The sequence below is a fragment of the Antennarius striatus genome, chromosome 17 (assembly GCF_040054535.1).
Source record: "Antennarius striatus isolate MH-2024 chromosome 17, ASM4005453v1, whole genome shotgun sequence".
In the NCBI taxonomy this organism is placed as follows: domain Eukaryota; kingdom Metazoa; phylum Chordata; class Actinopteri; order Lophiiformes; family Antennariidae; genus Antennarius; species Antennarius striatus.
Window position 1 is genome coordinate 768997 of NC_090792.1, and position 21004 is coordinate 790000.

The 21004-nt window shown below is 44.8% G+C and overlaps 2 protein-coding genes across 3 annotated transcripts in view; both read left to right on the forward strand.

The window, feature by feature from the left end:
- myt1lb (myelin transcription factor 1-like, b) overlaps positions 1–3020 on the forward strand; it is a 109409-nt gene extending 106389 nt beyond the window's left edge. The window contains exon 22 of the mRNA XM_068338591.1: positions 432–3020. Within this exon, the coding sequence (XP_068194692.1) occupies positions 432–572 (141 nt within the window). The 3' untranslated portion in view covers positions 573–3020. The remainder of the gene's footprint in view (positions 1–431) is intronic.
- Positions 3021–7964: 4944 nt separating this feature from the next.
- The window catches only part of LOC137611449 (peroxidasin), a 51892-nt gene continuing 38852 nt past the window's right edge, over positions 7965–21004 (forward strand). For both annotated transcript variants that reach the window (XR_011038633.1, XM_068339664.1), the window contains exon 1: positions 7965–8319. Coding sequence is in view for 1 of the 2 variants with exons in the window: in XM_068339664.1 (XP_068195765.1) it covers positions 8138–8319 (182 nt within the window). In the remaining variant the exon portion in view is untranslated. The remainder of the gene's footprint in view (positions 8320–21004) is intronic.

The window sequence follows — 21004 nt, forward strand, 5'->3', positions numbered from 1 at the left end:
CTCCCCAACAGCTAAGAAGTTTGAAAACGAAGACATTTTAGACATGTCAAATATGTGATTTATTTATTGTTAATAGTTTTCCTAATAGTTACTCCCCCGTTTATTCAAGACCATCAAGTCACATTTTGATGTCTCACAACAATTTCAGAGCAAAAGAGTCCAGCTGGTCTAAACTGGTTTGTCTCCAGTCCAGTATTACGAAGCTCCACACTAGTCTGAATATTAGGGTTCTTGTATTTGTGCTGCATCCAACTGTCTTTAGGTGAAGAAGGGGTTTGCAAGTCATTTCCATCTGATTTCATTGACCTCTCATGTTCCCAAGACATTAATAACACATAAATTACTCTTCTTAAAACGTACTCAGGACAACATTTTGGCTGTTTTAAATGTTCACCTGCTCCTGTGTTCTATGTTATGTGTTTGGTCTGTAGGAGCCAATCAGCGAGCAGAACTTTGACGCCTACGTGACCACCTTAACAGACATGTACACAAACCAAGACCAGTACCAGAGCCCCGAAAACAAAGCCCTGTTGGAAAACATCAAGCAAGCGGTTCAGGGGATCCAAGTGTAACACGGGGAGGGAACTGTTCCCCCAGTACACACACAACCAGGTGGTGATGGGTTCATATCCTCGCTTCGGTGCAGTAACTTAAATAGTGTTATATATTCTCAATTCTGTTGACTAAAAAATGGGTATAATGCTTAAGGAGACCTCAAGATAATTTATTTCTTTGGTTCTTTTCTTTTTTGCCTTGCTTTAAGAAAGAACACAAAAGAGTAAACGGCAAAATAGTTTTTGAGGACATTCACATTTTGTACGTTTTCATATGAGCTGACATAGTGTCATGTAATGTTTCTAGCTGCTCATGTATGCACATTTTTAGTGTATATTTCTGAACAGTAAGCTAATGATAATGGAACGTGAGTTCTTTTTATTGCTCGACAACAAAGCATTTTAGATGAAAAAACTGGACAGTAAAATAAAATGAAAAAATCTACAAGCTAAGGAGGAAGCTACTTATTTTTCTCCTCACTGGATGATTTTGGACTTGATGATTTTAGATGTTTTTTCTTCATCTTCTTTTTGCTTGTACATTGTTCAAGAGCAAAGCCTGGTTTGCAAATCGCTTTATTTTCTGACAATGCTTGCAAAATGTTTGTGTTTCGTTTTGATAGAAAAAAAAAAACCAGATGTGTAGCTGTAGGTGGGGGCATTTTAAACTGGTGCTGTAGATGAGGAGGAGACTGACCTGACGTATGTATGAATGTATGTATGAACAGTTACATTGTAAACATCATTACACGGAAACCCGATGGTGGAAATCCCATTATCTAGGAAAGCCAATTGATTCCTCAAGGAACACGTCTGTGTGGTGCACGCGTGTTCACGTGCTCATCCTCACCTGATCTCTAATAGAAACGATGTGTAGAGACGATGACCTACGGAGACAACATTCTAGCCTTTCTAGTATCAAATCTGCTCAATTTCGTGACTTTATGTTGCTAGGATCGAAAAACGTCTCAGCAATACGATAGGTGAATAATTTGTTTATAGCAGGTACGAGATGCAATCTGCAACGGAAAAAAAAACGGTTGGGTATATGCAATTTCTTGTTTATAAGCATAGTGGGGCAACATGGATCTTTTTAATATAGCCTATGTAAAATATTGATTTTTATACAAATCTTTTAATACAAAAAAGTGTTTTTAAAAAAGAGGAGGGAACCTGGACATTGAGTTTTAAAAGCATAAAAAAGTATATGAGTTCCACTTTTTTTGTGTACAATTTTGCACAGGGACACCTTCGTTTCCATGTTTTGATGTTCTTACAGAAACTAAAAGCAGTACCCGAGAGCCTGACCGGAGGGTTTCAGAGGGTTTTGTAAAGAGTATTTATATGACAGCGGGACTTACAGGGTCACTGTCCCCACTTATGTGCCAGTAGACTATTTGCACTTGTCCTTGAAGATATTATCCTTGCGTACGGCGCCGTGCAATTTTCCAGGTGACCTCTTTGGCACACGATTGGAGCAACCAACTGCTTGGAGCCACTGTAGGTGTGGATGTAGTGCCACTGAGAGAGGAAGAACAGGGACTAGGAATCAGAGAAGAGGATGATTATAACCATAGCAGTGATACTGTAGGCTATTATCAAGTGTAAAAACATTAACAATGTTCTTTCATTTTTTGCTATGTTTTAGGAAGATGAAGTTATCCCCCAGCAGCACTTTATATCTAATCACTGTACAAAGGATTAAATAGTCAATCAAATCAAGGTTTTAAAAAAGCAGAAGAAGCGGTGAACGAGACCTTTGGGGGGTGCTACAATCCAGTGTGGTACGCACCCCCAGTTCTGTTGTTCTAGTTGTTAGCGATCATGTTCAGAATTTGCCTTTTTTGAGAGCTAATGCAAAAGGTGACCGCCGGTCACCGGATTGAATCTCATCTATTGTACTTTACTGTCCTCTTTCAGGACTCTACTACCCACCATCCATGAGCATACGCCTTTTTCCACAGCATTGTGTCTGCAGCTTTTTGCCAATATAGTAATGCTTCAGTAGAGTAATAGCTAGTACAAGTTTTTGAATTAATTCTCATTATCAGTAAAAAGGGAAAAGGGACTTTAAAGCACAACCCGGCTGCTCATCTGATGTTGGTACATGAATAACAAATCTCAATAGAGTTATCTGTGACCATCTATAAGGAACACTAAAAGGTTGTCACATATTTAGAAAGCTGACTTTTCATATAAATTATTGTGAATTCATCAGAGTTTATTATTTTATTTGAGCCAATTCATTTTGAGACTGGTTTTCAGTGACCATTAACAAAGACAGGATTTTGTATAAACTATTGTGCTCTCTGTGGAACTGAAGTTTGATTTATTTTTGTACTACACAGCATGGATTTGTTGACATTTTAATTTTGCTATAAATGTGTGAGATCACAAGTTGCTGTGATATTTCATTTATAAATTGTGAACTTTGTACAATTTTTTGTCATGCTGGATGTTGACACATCTTACTCTGAATAAAGAACAAAATGTGTTGCCAGAGGCTGGTGAACTGATTTCTTTAGTAAACGGTGACGACCTCCTGTCCACCAGCAGATGTCAGCAAACCTCTGGTATGTAGAGGAATAATGAAGAACACGACAGCTTTACACCACACACCGGTGCACCACTGTGGGACCACACGTGGACTGATCACACTCAGGTAATTAATCCACCTGACAGGAGCTGCTCCACTTCTATCTTTTACTCTGTACTCCACTCAAGCTCCATGGCAGCTCTTCAGGGCGATCCATCTATTTTCCTAATGTAGGATACACCCCAGATAAGACGCCAGCTCATCGTGGGGACACGTGACAGACAAACAACCACTAACACACCTACAATCCACCTAAGTCTGCCTTGGGCCAATCGCTCCTTTGTTTCACATGAAATGGTTTTTCTAAAGTGTGATGATGAAGAGCGATGATGATGATGATAAAACATCTCCACTCAGTCTCTGGAATCCTAACTCCATCACCCGCTGCAGTTTGGTGCCTCCAGGTTGTCTGTGGACATGCTAACAGTAGAAATGGAACACTATTGGGAATGGAAACTAACGCAGGAACATCAACGGTCGTCCCTAGCAACCCACCTGACTCAGCATTCAGAACAAACGTCCAACGGTGAGTTACCTCTGAGTGGAGGCTTAACTTTGCAATAAAGTGATCACCTATAGCAAATAACAGGCTCTGGGGGAAAAACCATGTTGATTAACTGGATGAGAGTCATTCAGTCAAACTAACCTGTTGAACTGAATAAAGAACACCTAAAGCAACGTTTGTCTCACTGGTACACAACTTTACTGTGACTGCCATAGCTCTATGCATTATCAGGCATCATATTGTTTCTATATTAAACAGCAGATGTCAGCAAATCATAACTATTAACCAAGAGCCATGGAGCAGTGGAGTACAATAAGCCTCTGATCCTAACCCTGACCCTAACTCTAACCCTGACCCTAACCCTTACCCTGACCCTAACCCTAACCCTGACCCTAACTCTAACCCTGATCCTAACCCTAACCCTGACCCTCACCCTAACCCTGACCCTAACTCTAACCCTTACCCTGACCCTGACCCTAACCCTGACCCTGACCCTGACCCTTACCCTGACCCTGACCCTAACTCTAACCCTGATCCTAACCCTTACCCTAACTCTGAATCTATCCATGACCCTGACCCTAACTCTAACCCTGACCCTAACCCTTACCCTGACCCTAACCCTTACTCTGACCTTAACCCTAACCCTGACCCTAACCCTTACCCTGACCCTGACCCTAACCCTAACCCTAACCCTGACCCTAACTCTAACCCTGATCCTAACCCTTACCCTGACCCTCACCCTAACCCTAACCCTGACCCTGACCCTAACCCTAACCCTAACCCTGATCCTTGCCCTTACCCTGATCCTGACCCTAACCCTAACCCTAACCCTAACCCTAACTCTGAATCTATCCATGACCCTGACCCTAACTCTAACCCTGATCCTAACCCTTACCCTGACCCTAACCCTTACTCTGACCTTAACCCTAACCCTGACCCTAACCCTTACCCTTACCCTGACCCTCACCCTAACCCTAACCCTGACCCTGACCCTAACTCTAACCCTTACCCTGACCCTGACCCTAACCCTGACCCTTACCCTGACCCTGACCCTAACCCTAACCCTAACCCTGAACCTAGCCCTTACCCTGACCCTGACCCTAACCTTAACTCTAACCCTAACCCTGACCCTAACTCTAACCCTGATCCTAACCCTTACCCTGACCCTGACCCTGACCCTAACCCTGACCCTGACCCTGACCCTAACCCTTACCCTTACCCTGACCCTGACTCATTATTGACAGAAGTCTGAAGCATTAGCTCATTAGCATGAGGAACAACAAGAGTTTGACAGATTGTTTTTAAAGTAGTGGTTCAGACTGAATAGAGATAATTGCCAATCGACTCTTAAATATGATCGGTTATTTATTTAGTACTGGAAACGTTCCTAATTCTTTAAATAACTGTGTACTGGTGTGATCTGAACGACGGCACGGTGGCGCAGTGGTTAGCGCTGCTGCCTCACAACACGGCGGACCCGGGTTCGAGTCCCGCTCTGTGCGGAGTTCTCATGCTCTCCCCGTGTCTGCGTGGGTTCTCTCCGGGTTCTCCGGCTTCCTCCCCCCTCCAAAAGCATGCGCTTCAGGTTGATTGGCCGGTCCCAAATTGACCATAGGGGTGAGTGTGTGTGTGAATGCTTGTTTGTTTCTGTGTGGCTCTGCGGTACACTGGCGTCGTGCCCGGAGTGTCCCCCGCCTCACGCCCTGAGACTGCCAGGATAGGCACTGGCTACCCCACGACCTGCGTTAGCGGATTGAGCGGGTAGGAAGATGAATGAATGAATGTGTTTACCTGTAAGGTTTGAAAATTTCATGCGTTTTCTAATCCAACATTTAAACATATTGCCAATAAGTAATCACTCATTGATTCATAATTACTAACACAAACACTTGTCATTACAGTTTTAATTACTGTACATTACGCTGTCAGTACATCAGTTGTGTGACTAATAACTCATCTAGTCCCTCACCCTGTGGTCGGTTATTGGCATCAAACTCTTGTCCTCAATACAATATTTCCACATAGTAATAATAAAACACGATACAGAGACCCACAGTTTGACACTAGGAACAGTGAAAACATATAAAGTATTGTGAATGTGAACAAAAAAATAGTCTCTGAAATTAATGTATGCATGTTTCCTCTGGACACATCTTTTCTGTGCACACATCACCTCCACCTGGAGGCAGACGACAGTCGAGTCACGTTTAACCCAACGATTTTCAGAATGTGTGAGATAATACAGTAACACGTAAGAGTCCTTTGTTCACAGGGGGCTGCAGTCTGCAAAGAGGAAACAGTTTAGGTTTGTGCAATTTTTAATTTAGCAGCACGGTGGGGGAACGCGGATCTGTGTAATGAGCCTAAGTACATACAGGGATCCCTCGTTACTCACGGTTACCGCGTTACAGGAACAACACGCGAACAACAAATCGTGTGATATAGGGACAAACTATTATCTTATTATTCACTGTAATGTAAACGTTTGTGAACCCCCCCAGACTGATTATGGGCTGTCACCTGACCAGACTCACCTGCGTGATTCAGTCTCATTCAAATCAACCAAACCCTAACCCTAACCCCTAACCTCTGACCCCTAACCCCAAACCCTAACCCCTAACCCTAACCCCTAACCCTAACCCTAACCCCTAACCCCTAACCCTAACCCCTAACCCTAACCCCTAACCCTAACCCTAACCCTAACCCCAAACCCTAACCCCTAACCCTAACCCCTAACCCTAACCCTAACCCCTAACCCCTAACCCTAACCCCTAACCCTAACCCCTAACCCTAACCCCAAACCCTAACCCTAACCCTAACCCCTAACCCTAACCCCTAACCCTAACCCCTAACTCTAACCCCAAACCCTAACCCCTAACCCCTAGCCCTAACCCCTAACCCCTAACCCTAACCCTAACCCCTAACCCTAACCCTAACCCTAACCCTAACCCCTAACCCTAACCCCAAACCCTAACCCTAACCCTAACCCCTAACCCTAACCCCTAACCCTAACCCCTAACTCTAACCCCAAACCCTAACCCCTAACCCTAACCCCTAACCCTAACCCTAACCCCTAACCCCTAACCCTAACCCCTAACCCTAACCCCTAACCCTAACCCCAAACCCTAACCCTAACCCTAACCCCTAACCCTAACCCCTAACCCTAACCCCTAACTCTAACCCCAAACCCTAACCCCTAACCCCTAGCCCTAACCCCTAACCCCTAACCCTAACCCTAACCCCTAACCCTAACCCTAACCCTAACCCCTAACCCTAACCCTAACCTCTGACCCCTAACCCTAACCTCTAACCTCTAACCCTAACCTCTAACCTCTAACCCTAATAGCATGCCTGTACGGTATCACGTGACCACAGCTGGTGGGGGACACTCCTCTCCCTTGTTCTCAATGAGATGGATGTGAATGGATCAGGGGACGTGGAGACGGGGGCTGTTTGATTTGATAAATGTTCAAATGTTAGAACTTTCATTTGTTAGGGAACAGAGTGGTGCTGAAACCCCTCGGCTGGTTTTTGAGGTTTGATTCCTTTTGGGGGGGAATCTAAAAAACCCAAATCAAACCTCTCTCCTTCTCTTGGTCATCAGGGTCTGAAAAACAGAAGAAGGAAGTAGAAAAGAGGATTATTATTGTTCTTCATTTTGTCTTTAGTTTGATGTTAAAGGTTTGATGTTCCTTAGTTCAGGAAAGAGTTTTATTGAAAATTATAAATTATCTTTACCTGAATCTCTTTGGATTCTCTCTCTCTGTGTGTGTCTGTGTCTCTCTCTCTCTCTCTCTCTCTCTCCCTCCCCCCCCCCCTGAATGACTTCAGGAACATCTGGTGTTATAACGTCTCCTGTACTTTAGTTGATGACCTCCTCACTTCTGATATAATGAACTGATTTTAAATCGTGTTTCCTTTTGTTTCTGAGTGTTTAGTGTTTGTGAAATGTCATCTAATGAACAATTGTAAAATGTTCTAAATGTTCTAGATGTTCTAGATGTTCTAAATGTTCTAGATGTTCTAAATGTTCTAGATGTTCTAAATGTTCTAAATGTTCTAGATGTTCTAAATGTTAAATGTGATTGAAGGTTTTTTTAAAATCTTCTGAGGTACTGTAGTACTGTAGTACTGTAGTACTGTAGTACTGTAGTACTGTAGTACTTTCATCTGATGTAAAACTGTGAAATATTTGAAGGTGATTAAAGTGTTTTTGCAAACCCCCCCTCCACCCCCCCTCTCTCCCCCCTCCCCCTCCCCCTCCCCCCTCCCTCTCCCCCACCCTGCCCCCCCCCCTCTCTCTCCCGCTAACTAGCCGTTAGCTCGGTGTGGAGCAGCTCCCGCTCCGCTCCGGTCCTCCCCGGTCGTCTCCGGTCCTGTCGGGTCCAGTCCCCGGTCCTGTCGGGTCCAGTCCCCGGTCCAGTCCCCGGTCCAGTCGGGTCCAGTCCCCGGTCCAGTCGGGTCCAGTCCCCGGTCTGCACCATGGCGCTGCGGGCCGTCCAGCTCGTCTGTCCGTGTCTCGTCTGGGCTGTGCTGCTCCTGGCCAGCGGACCCCGGCCGGTGTGGTCGTGCCCGAGCCGCTGCCTGTGCTTCCGGACCACGGTGAGGTGTATGCACCTCAGCCTGGAGACCGTCCCGGCGGTGTCGGCTCAGACCACCATTCTGTGAGTAGCTCCGTCCCCCCGGAGCCGGGACCCGGAGCCGGGACCCGGTTCAGGCTGCTCTGTGGCTCGTTTCTTCCCACTGTACCGCAGTCCCGTGTCCCCGCGGGGGCTCCGGCTGACTTCACACCGGTTCCTGGGACGGTTTCCCCGCGTCGTGACACCTGCCGGTGAGTTCAGCTGTTGGCCCCGGAGGTCATGGAAGGAGGTCTTAGGGTCACAGCTGGTCAAGTCAGCCTCAAGGAGTCCCTGCAGGAAGACGAGGATGGGGATCAGTTCTCCGGCTCGGTTCTCACAGGTAGTGGTAGACCCGGAGTCCACAGCCCACCACAGACAGTGGTGCTCCAGTACTGCAGTGCTGTCCAAAAGTTTATGGAAAACTCTACTTCACCGACCGCCGCCGTGTCAACGTGATCCCAGCCCCTAGTCAAACGCTTCTCCAGGACGTTTTAGAGGCACTTTAACCGCTTTGTCCTTCGAGCACGGTGAAGATCCAGACTCCTGATCCCGACAGTATTTCGTGGGAGACTTAGTCTTCTCAATGCGGACAGATGCCTTCAATTCTGGAATATTCCTGAATTATTTGCTGCAGTCACCCTCTCCAAAACCCGTCAGAGATTTTTTGTGTGATTGAGCATCTAGATTGGTCCAGGACTTCTCCTGAAACCAAGTCTTGGTTGACTTTGAGGTCTCTTTGGAGATCACTGACCTTTGATAACGTCCAGTGATGCCTAGAGGTCATCTTCCTCACAGATAGTGAGACATTTAGGGTTTCCTGACCCTTGAATGAATCTAGCGTTCTGCTTCAAGCTGCAGGGTTCCAGTGGACCAGACAGTAAAGCAGCACCAGAGCATCATTTTGCCCCCACCACGGGACATTCTGTCTTTTCTAGATTGCGTTGAGTCTACAAGGCTGGCTTAACCGATAAAACCTTTGGACTACCACTGAAGTCTTTTAATAACATCTAATCATAAATTCCTGCTATCAGGATGTCATTTGGGGGTTGAAACATTAGGTGTTTGTATTGAATGAGTAAGTGTTTTAAGTGTAAAGTAAGTAAACTTCAAGTGTACTTAAAGTGTACTTTCTGTAAACGCTTGGACACCAGATGGACATAGAATAATGTGAGGTTTAGACTCTTCTAGTGAGGTGTGCAGGAGGGACCAGACTAAAGAAACAACATTATGCTGCATTTCCAATATATTTCTTCAGTTGCAGGTTTCATTGGTTGTGTTATCATATTTTGGGTAAATGCGTACTTAGATTTCAGGGGAGCTCCTCTTTCAAGGCCAGCATGAAACTTGAGGCTTGTCTTTTACCACAGATTTGACACCACATTGTGACAAACACACAATAGAATGGGGCAGTTTCTCCTTTGCCATCAGAAAGCCCTTGTTGTTCCAGGACAGGTTGGGCTTCACAGGTTAAACTCCATGTTTGCCTCTGAGATGAAAGGAAAGACATTCTTCCTTGACAAGCAGTTGTGAACAATTGCCTTTTTGATGCCACTGGCCACGGAGAGCAGATCTTTCCACTCACAAATATGTGGCAGCATTTGTCTTTAATTGGCCACCGCAATCTTGTTTTGCATTTCAGTCCATAATGCATTGGCCTATAAATAGCTCCATTCAGCCTGTAAACAGAGGGACAAAGGAGTGAGTCAGCTCTCCAGCGCCACCACATCATATTCAGCCCAGTTCTCCGCCATGAGGGGTCAGCCCATGGTGCAGCAGATACCCTCAAAGGCAGAGATGAAAGTCCTCTGCTCAGCTCAGCAATGAAAGGATTGTTTAGGGCTTCTGTAGGATGTGTCTAAATCTGTCGGAGGGCCGATCCGAGCGGGACGGCTGGCTGTGGTTTCCCACAAGCTTTCATGCCGGTGAGCTTTGAAGCCGCAGCCACTTGTCGCTTGTTTAGCTGTCATGTCAGGACATGAATGAAGTTCCTCCCCTCATTGTGTCGTATTAAACGTTCAGCAAATCACCGGTCATTTCCAGGGGCTGTTCACAGAGCTCACCGGACACTGAGCAGAGGAAGGATGGTGCTGTGTCCCTGTAGTTTGTGGCTGATTAAATTACGCCTTGTAATAAAGAGGACTGAAAACAAGTCTAATAGTTTAAAGGAGTGCGCAAGTTCTAATTTAAACGTTTCTCTCTGTTATTTAGCTTATTTGTGATAATGAAGCAAACGAGGGCCAGAAGACTTTGCATTAGCTCGGCATCCATCCGTCTCTCTCCTGTGGACACTTATCTCAGAAGACATTGGGCGAGAAGCAGGGACAGGTTTCAGTCCATCGCGGGTCCACATAGAAGGACAAACAGGTGTTCACACTTCATATCTACAACCTGTTTCGACGTACTAATTTATCTCTACTGGATATTTTTGGTGGTGGGAGGAGACCAGAGAACCTGGGTGACCCTCAGAGACACAGGAGGAGGAGATAGAAACTGCACACTGACTTCCTAGAAAGTCCTAGGTGGATCTGAACCCAGAACCTTCCTGGAGTGACAAACCAAGCTCTGTTAATGGGCAGTTCATCCCAAATAAAAAATGCATTTGTAGTTGTGTTAATCCAGGGGTGTCAAATTAATTGTCACTGAGGACCACATTAGCATAGCGGCTATCCTTACTTTAACTATGTTTAATAACTGAATTTATTACTTATTCAAGTTACAAACATTACAGTTGCACATAGAAAATCTATTTGTTTCTCTGTTCTAACATAAATCCTTTTAATCTGTCAGGTTATAAAAAGAAAAATAACATCAAACACAAGTTAGGACATTAACTTTGTTCAAAGTGGTTTTGTTAAAGTTAAAATGGGCTGAACTGCTGTATTGTGGGAAATGTAGTTTTGGTTCACAATTGAACTATTTATTTTTAGACACTCTGACCTTTTATGCTGTCGCGGGCCACATAAAGTGATGTGGCGGGCCACATTGGGCCCGCGGGCCTGGAGTTTGACACGTGTGTTAATCTGTGGGTTGTCTTGGTGTGGGTTTCAGAGATGACTGCCATTAATTAGGTCTAACGTTGTGTGGGGGTCCAGCAGGCCCGTGCCCACCCACTGGTACCATATATCAATACATGCTTAGCACAACATGTGTCATGTGTGTATCATGTGTGAACTCTGGACCAATCACAGCAGTCTGTTTTGTGTTGGTGCATCACAGCATAGAGGTAACTCAACAGCACATCACCCCGTACCTCCAACCTATCGACCAAATCACACTGAGTTTTTTATTTGTAGACAGCAGCTTTATTCCTTCATTGATAGCCAAAAAGAAATTGATCCACAAATTCCTTCATAGATTTTTAACCTGCATCTGTTTAGAATACGAACATCAGTGGTTAGAATGAACTCACATACTTCTTGGCTGCTAATACATTACTTGCCGAGACTGTAGAGACCTAGAAAGCAATGTAGACAAGACCGCTTGTAGAGCTGAAAATAGTTGTGTGTCTGTCTTCTTGAAATCTGCGGGGCTGTTTTCTGTTGAGACAAGCTGATATAATGACAGCGGAGAGCACTTGTTAAAGTCTACCAGGTCTTTGTTTCCTCTGGGCCTCGTGGAGAAGGGAAAGTCTGGGCTCAGAAGCACTACTTCACATGGGCTTCATGCCAACAGCTTTTCTTCATGACACTTAGACCAGGAAACTTTTTTCCTGAGATTGTTTTGTTCTTTCAGACCCACATTCATTTTTCAGCTGTTTTCTCCAAGGACTTTCTGTTTGAGGCATAACAGTGAGTTATATTTCCTCCCTGCACTGTCACTACTGCATATCATTGTAGAGATTTTCTACAGTTGATTCATGCTAACATCAGATAAGAGGTACTTTTTCCTTTACTGTTATTACCTTAACAACACACCTGAACGTGACGAATCTTACGGTACATATTCTTCAGGCTTGTCGGTGTCAAATCTCTATTTCATGTGTCAGCAGCTCTGGGTTTCCCATTTAGGGATCTTAGCTGTTTTATCAATGCAAGAAAATATAAATATACTTGAATTCCTCAATGCAAAGTTTGCTGATACTGTTTTGATTCTCTAAAAACACATTTGTCTCTTCCGTTCTGACATGATGTCAGCTAAGACAGACAGCCTTAAACACGTATCTCAAACAGTAAAGAACAGATACCTGAGAAACAACATGTAGCTTAGCGTGTATCAGTATGTAGAATCATATCCGGTTACCTTGATCAGTGAGGGAATACGTACCAGACATAGTGTGTACTATACTACTCATGCTTTGTATTGTGTTGAATCTCAGCAGTAGTAATTCACCCCAGTTGAACTTTATTTGTTCATTTCTATTTGATTGGTCAATTTATTGATTATGTTCTCACCACTAAAATCTAAATCTACAACCTAAGAACAGAACAGCCTTTTATTGGCACTGTCACGTTCAAATCCTGTCCCTGATCCCCCCCCATCCCAGTGTAGTAAACTGTTGGTGGATGCTTCTGCTTCTGATGTTCTGGTCAGGAGGTCAAGAGTTCAGAACTTCAGTGTCATTTAATTCTATTCCACAGCACAACGGCAGCAATGAGATGATGTCACTGACAAGTGCCAGTCAGACGCCACACTATGGGAAATAACTTGCTTATAGATATTGAAATATTACATTTATATCATCCAGCTGTTCTCTATACAGATGATTGGGACCATGTACAGAGATTATGCATACTGTGAATAGTTTGCGTGGGAAACATTGATAAAATGTTGAATTTGAGCCTTTTTGGCGATTAAATACTACATCAGATACCGCACTGCTTGTTTTTGTGTATGATGCTTTACGCTTTTTACCGTTTTGACTTCCACTTGTTTCATAGTGGAGATCAATACTGCTGAGGACACATTAGTTTGTACACTGCTAAAGACTATGACCATGTGGGCACCACCAGACATGGGTGTCTGTGTTTTTTCTGTGCATCACAGCTGTACTTCGTCTGTCTGGTGAGATTCCTCAGAACACATGGGAATGAAGTCTGGCTGGCCTCACCATCTCCTCTGGCATCAGTCCACTGACCTCTCATTCACTGGACACATCTGAATGAGTGACAGTGTTGGTGAGTCAGGGAGGGAAGGTTGGAGTTCCATTGTGTGGAATTTGCTGCAGTCAGGCTTTGTGAGGCGCTCTCTCTGCAGCTTGATGGAATGCAAAGCCAGAAATCCCCATGAGCTTTGCTCATTTGCACAGGGCAATTGGTTTCCAAGGTAGTGGCTGAAAGGGACTCCGATGGCGTGTTCGTCCAACACGGAGCAGCTGGTGAATTCAAAGAAACACCAGTTCACGTTTCTCCTGAATTAGTTCTTGAAAGTTGACACTAAATTGTGGTTCTTTTAAATGTGAACGTTATTTTACTGTCATTGATGAGCCGATATCAGACGCTTCAGACGTGTGTGTGTGTGTGTGTGTGTGTGTGTGTGTGTGTGTGTGTGTGTGTGTGTGTGTGTGTGTGTGTGTGTGTGTGTGTGTGTGTGTGTGTGTGTGTGTGTGTGTGTGTGCGTGTGTGTGTGCAGCCAGTTTGATGGAATGGGCTTCATAAAGACCAGCCAGGACTACTTCTAGAAAACACATGCTCCCATAAAAAAAGAATAGTTTTCCTCTTTGTGTGCTCGTGCGCTTACATTCAGTGTTGATTTGACTATAAAATAAAAAAACGAGCGTGATCAAATGTCTGAATTTCAGTGCATATGAAAACCATTATAGTATTGTTGAAATGAGAAAGAAAAACAAAGGAAAGTGAAGTTATCTCATTGGCTAACTGTTGTGTCATGAACGCAGCTGAATGCTAAACTCCTGCCATGTTCTCTTAAAACGACCCTCACTTTTGTCAAAGCGGCCCCTGGAGCAGCGAGATGGGCCCTCGCCCCGCACCAACACCCCCTCCACAACCAACAAATCATTGTCGTTTTTACACAGGACTTTTTTTTACAGAGAACCATCACAGACATGGTTGGGGGTCTTGTTGGGGTCTTGTTGGGGTCATGGTTGGGGGTCTTGTTGGGGGTCATGGTTGGGGGTCTTGTTTGGTGCTAGAAGCAGCCATGTTCTTGTTTAATGACAATGGCTCAGACTCACCAGTGTCTCTGGCAGATGTGTGTGTTCATGTGTCGTAAAGCCAAACAACTGGACTAGAAAGGCGGAGAACGAGAGCTGCGGTCCACACATGGCGCTCAGATGCTGGTCGATTTGGGACGCAGCCAGCTTCACTCGCCTCCTGGAGCAGACAAGAATTCTCCGAATGTTCTTCTGACATTTTCCTTGGAGCTGTGGCCTCCATCGGTACGTCTCAGCCGGGTCTTTATGTTTGCTCTGAAGGGTAGATGTCGTGTTTGTAGACACACAAATCAGTCGCAGTGCTGGAACTGGAGCTTTGCAGAACTGTTAGAACTGTTCAAGTAGTGCTATCTGTGCTCTGTGACCCAGCCAAACAATGCAGAACGAAGAAACAAACATATTTAAGTTGCACTGGATGATAGGTCGCCGTCCAGGTGTTCCTCTCTCCCCCATGGCTCAGTGCTCACATTGGGGAAATAACCAGGTGAATTAGAGTTAGATCATTATGTCTGACACCAAACTGACTTTATCTGCTGATTAACCTGTTAACCTGACTGTTGAACTACCGATGGACCCTTTTCTGCTCGGTGCTTCATCGCCGGGTGATTTTTGTGTAGTCGTGGTGATCTGTCATCGGTACCGCCTTGTTTTCTGTTTCCGTTTAGTCAAAGGACACCAGACGTTGTTACAGGGCGGTTCGGTGGCGCAGTGGTTAGCGCTGCCGCCTCACAACACGGCGGACCCGGGTTCGTGTCCCGCTCTGTGCGGAGTTCTCATGCTCTCCCCGTGTCTGGGGGGTTCTCTCCGGGTTCTCCGGCTTCCTCCCCCCTCCAGAAACATGCGCTTCAGGTTGATTGGCCGTTCCAAATTGCCCATAGGAGTGAGTGTGTGTGTGCGTGGGTGTGTGTGTTTGTGTGTGGCTCCGCGGTGCACTGGCGTCGTGCCCGGAGTGTCCCCCTCACGCCCTATGCCGCCGAGATAGGCTCCGGCTCCCCGTGACCCCCTGCGACGGATACAGCGGTGGTGATCTGAAGATGACTGACTGACAGACGTTGTTACAGCTAGCATGGTTCTGCTCATGCTTCATGGTTCTGCTCATGCTTCATGGTTCTGCTCATGGTTCTGCTCATGCTTCATTGTTCTGATTCATGGTTCTGCTCATGTTTCATGGTTCTGCTCATGCTTCATGGTTCTGGTTCATGGTTCTGCTTCATGGTTCTGCTCATGCTTCATGGTTCTGGTTCATGGTTCTGCTCATGTTTCATGGTTCTGCTCATACTTCATGGTTCTGGTTCATGGTTCTGCTCATGCTTCATGGTTCTGCTTCATGGTTCTGCTCATGCTTCATGCCTCTGCTCGTCGTGCTTTATGGTGCATCTTCTCTTCAGTGATGGCGGACAGCGTGTAGGTTTATTACCGCCACCCTCTGGCAGGAGGACTGCGTTACCATCAGACACATGGAGAAACAAGGGGAACAACTTTCATCCCATGTTAGAGCTGACACCCTGAGTAGAACCTGTTCAGGTTAGCATGTCATCACAAACACACAGTTCAGACCATAAAACCGTGCTGATCTCTTCTCGTTGTCTGTGGTTTGAGCGTTTGCTTTTCAGCACAAAAAAATGTAATTATAAAACTGACAACTTCTTCCTCGTTGTCACGGGTTCCTTTTTACTTATGTTAATCTGTAGACAGTGGTATTTTGGCTGAAGCATTCTAGTTATTTTTTTCTATTAGATAATGACTATTTGAAACCCCAAGCCGGTACAACACAGACCTCCAGTACCCCTCCATAGTGTTCATAGGGAACAGCAGGGCGGACTGAAGGCGTCATAGATCCTCCTGGAACCGGCCGTGTGAAAGAGGGTTCTTGTAGCCACTGTAGGTTACATAACTGAACATTTCAAATGTGCTATTTTAAAAAGATCTTAACCCACGGTTTATGCAGCGCCAGAGAATGGCAGGCTGAGATACAGTGACCTTTAATGGATGGTTTGATATTCCATTGATTGATTCACCCTGGTTCTGTACCATAAAATCAAGTGTGACCACAGCATGGAGCTTGATTTGGGTGTTTTCTTCTCCCTCGTCCTCTGCTGCTCCATCTTTGTATTTTATTTAATGGTGTAGACTGCTTGTGCTGTGTCAAGGTGTGTAGATACAGCAGTTTTCTTTTGGTATTTTTATCAGCAATTATTGAATAATGGAAGTGAGGTTGGATGTAATGTATTTTTGGCAATGATTATATTATATATATATATACACGTGTATGTATACATATGTGTATATACAGTATATATATACACATGTGTATATATGTGTATCAGTTATCTCCCCACCTATGTATATTTGAATAAGCTGACTTGAAAACCTCACGCTGTCATGCTTTTTAACTCCACCCACTACCTGTCAATCAAGCATCCAACCAATCACAGGTCATCTGCCAGAAGGACTCAGTTGAACAAGAGCTACTGAGAGCATCGTGGATTTATTTAAATAAACAGCTGTCACCACAAAACATACTCTATTTTCTGTGTAGTGTCCATGGACATAATGCAGACAGACTGTACAGAGAACAACCCAGTAGGGTTGGACTTCACATTACTTTGTGGAGTATTGCAGAACATAATCCAGGATCTGAAATTTGTTTTCAAAATGAGAGGATTTCCCCCTGGGGGTCACCACATGGGGGTTTAAACACCTTTGGGGGGTGGGGGGGTCCTCCCTTCAGCCTATTACAGGTATTTTCTTGTCCTGTCCTGGTCTGCTGTGAACTGACCAGTGTTCTCCACTCTCTCTACTCTGGTCTTTCCCTGTCCTCTCTCTCCTCCTCTTCGTCTTCATCTCTTTCCACTCAGTAACGGCTTTATTACCATCAGACTGCTCATGGGGGGGGGGGGCAATTTGTTGTCTTTTAGCATCATGCTAACAGTGTTGTAATAGTTGTTCATCCGTTTGGATGATGCTGTGAGGTGAACTGAGACAGGAAGCTTTAAATCACGTCTGGGTCTGGGAGATAATCCCTTGACTCCAGTAGTGACTGAAGGACTCAGTTATGATCTACGACACATGGTTGGATTACAGTGAATGCACCACACCAGCAGCGACTTCCTGTGTGCATTCCAGCGCGGGATGCTGCAGGTAACTGATGACTGTGTTTGTTTGCTGACCTGAAACAGGTTTTGCGTGACGTGAACGCTGTTCACCATCAGGCCCGTTGGCTGTCGCTGCCGCTCTGCAGGACCGTTAGCGCTGGTTGTTCCCCCCGGCGCCGCGCCATCTGAACACATTAGTGGGAGTTAACAGACTACTTTAATAGGTCTTGGAACAAATTTAAGATCTGCAGCAGTCTGTTCATTCATGTGACATGGTCCCAGGGGGCCATGAACTATTACTCGCAGAATGTCTTGTTTGCTAAATGTCCTCCTTACTTCCTGTGTTTTCCCTCCATGGACTGACTCATTCTCTTCTGCTGTTTGTCCTCCTCCACAATAAATTAACAGACTAGACAAACTGTATGCTGTAGATTACACATGTTCCAAATTATTGGCTTTCCTCACTTTATATTATTAGCCTAAAAATAACAGAGAATCAGGATTTAGCAAAATGTAATCCACAAGACGGACTGATGTCCAGTCGTTTTTGTGAAGCATCATTTGGTGAGAGAGACGTGAGGTTTCAGGGTTCTATCTGTCCATCACATTTGACTTTTGTGAAGAAAATCATTTCCTAATAACTTGTAATAACTTAATTATTAGAATTTGAAAGTCGCAAACGTCTTTTGTTATTAATGGATTTCTTTTCATTTAATCTTTTGGCGCTTTTAATAATTTATTGTTTTCAAATTTTCAATATCAAACTGAACTGTTTAATAGTTTCCAACACAGGTGTACACACAGTAATATTGAAGTTGTGTACTAGTAATCCATTACTTTTGACTACAAAAAAGCACAGCAAACACAAAAGGACTACATCCAGCCTCACCAACCCTCTAATAATCGTTATTAGACCTCATGGAGCTGATGGACTCCTGCATTCGTTAGTAGGAGTCTTCATTTAATGTCTGTCATTGACCCGATACCAACAGGGGCTGCAGCCACGTTTATTTGCATCCAACCTGTGTTTGGTGAATGCATTTGTGAAAAAAATCATTTGTTTAAAAAAAAAGTTTAATATTAAAGAATCTGCCTCCAATTATTCCTCCTGCCCCCCCCCCAGTCAGTTGTGTTCTGCTGCAGCTCAGCAGCATCAGCTCAGGATTATGGGATATAAAGTTGATGATGTCATCCCAGACACAGACGTGCTGATTGGTGGCTGGTGGTTAGAAATGGACTGAGTTTGTAGATGTTACGGGTCAGAACCGTGTCTTCAGTGCAGGTACCTGAGGTGGGTTCTGCCTGCACCAGCAGCCCTCCTCCGCTTCCAGAGCTGCAGGCGGTGGGCAGGACGGCCCCTGCTCCAGCGTGTCGGGGCAATGCGCTGCACCCTGTCTGGGGAGACGTGTCCTCCTGAGGGCCCCGGATCCCTCCAGAGCTGCGTTGATGGTGTTGCTTCACCTGACTGACGTATCACGCTTCACAAGCGCCTGATAGATTCAAACCTGCCACAAACAGCTGCAGGTCCACCTTGAACCGTCGTCTTACTGAGGGCTGGATGTTTGTCACACATGGAAGCTGGGGATAAAATCACAACCATCATTATAGTTGGAGGACATTCCACTCAGGGCTTGTCTGAGAGAACACAAACTCACTGCCTACGTCAAAGAACGTTAGCATATGAAACCTTTGGCTCACCCTCTGATTGGTTCCATATGTTAACGTTCTTACAGAGCAAATGAACCCCAAACTTTTACTGGCTGTGAAATCTGTTGATTTTTTGTGCTGAAATTTTAAAGAAGCAAAAGTCACTCAAATTATCTTCCTCCTGCACCGTCAGTTCTGCTTGTTGTGCTTGAAGGGAACTGAAAAGCATGGATTTAAAGCTAATGAAGGCAGCACCTAAATCAAATCTGTGTTTTTGGAAAGGATATAGCATGAAAAGTTTTGTCAGACATGATTTAATGGAAAATGAGGAGAAGCAAATCTGTTTCTTCTCTCAAATGAAAAAGAAAAAAAATCAGGATTCTCATGGTCCTGCAGTCTTGACAGAGTTGCATAACCAGTGAAGTCCGTTAAGTCTGTGTGACCCAGTCTGGAGTATTTACTTTGTAAGGTCACTGCCTAACAAGAATGTGAGGCTGTTACAGTATAGAGCTGGACGTCTTCCTCCCGTCCCTCACAGATAAATCTGGTATATAGTTCCACCCACAGCCTCGACCCGTTGTTTGGCTCCAGGTTTTTCCAAAGGATTGTTCCTTACGATTAATTCTCCTGACGTTTAAGTAGAATAGTAATCCTAGAACAGTTAGTAATGGAAAAGAAAAAGACATCACAAAACAGTTAAAGGCAGAAATATTTTAATTTACAGTCAAACATCATAGACTGTCAGACAGTTTGAAACCATTTACCACATTCCTTTATCTAGATAGATAGATAGATAGATAGATAGATAGATAGATATATTGGATTTAAAGAAGGTTAACATATTAACATAAAGGGAGCTCAAACTGTCTGAAAAAGTTTGCTTTATCCTACAAACTAAATCCAGGAAAGGACCAAACTGTCGACAGACCAGTGTGGGGGGCACCGGGACTGGTCTCAGTCAGACTCGTCCTCTGCAGACGGTGGTTTAGAACATTTAATATTATCATTTAGTTTTTAATGAGGTTTCCTTTGTTTTATGTTCAGTTTTTTCTGCACATTGTAAAAACCACGAATGACTCTAACCGGCTAACACAAGCTAACGTGCATCTCGTTGATTTTCTGACCTTTTAGTCACATTTGAACATTGAACATTGGGTGCTCTGCAGTGCACCGGCGTTGTGCCTGGAGTGTCCCCCACCTCTCACCCGTTGGTCCGCTGGGATAATCAATGGATTAGAAGATGAACGAATGAACAAACAGAAACAAACAAACATCGGCTCTTTTCCTGCCACGTTGTGATTGGTCCACATCACCAGTGTGAGCTTTACTGGATCCATGCTGTGGTCTGTCAGGTTGCTATGCAGGTTGCTATGCAGGGCCGTAGGATGGACCCCTGTCTTTTTGGGTTGCAGATCGTACATTTTGCAGAAATGATGAACGGTTCTACAAACTGATACCGGCTCGTCCGTCGTCTGCATGCGTCCAGATGTGGGACTTCATTTCTGTTTTTCACGTTTTGAGATAAGGCGTTTTTGACCACTGTCCACAGCAGCATGTGGAGGGAGGGGGCCGCGGCTCCAGGGAGGAAACATTAAGAATGTGAGCGCGGTATGCAGCTCTGAGTACATACAGTATGACTCTTTACTGCTGCAGGATTTATCCTGCAAAAAAAACCCCACTTTCTCAACATAGCATCAGTTCAGATGGAACCGGTCATTTGGGGGCAGGTTAGCCCACATGTGGTCAGGAGGCTAACGGCAGCGCTAGCGGCTCTGGCCCTGCAGATCATCTGCTGTGACGGGTTTGTTATCTTTGTGGCAAATGTTAAGTAAACCTGCCCTCGTGATTAAAGCTGGACAACAGCATTCTTGTAACGTGA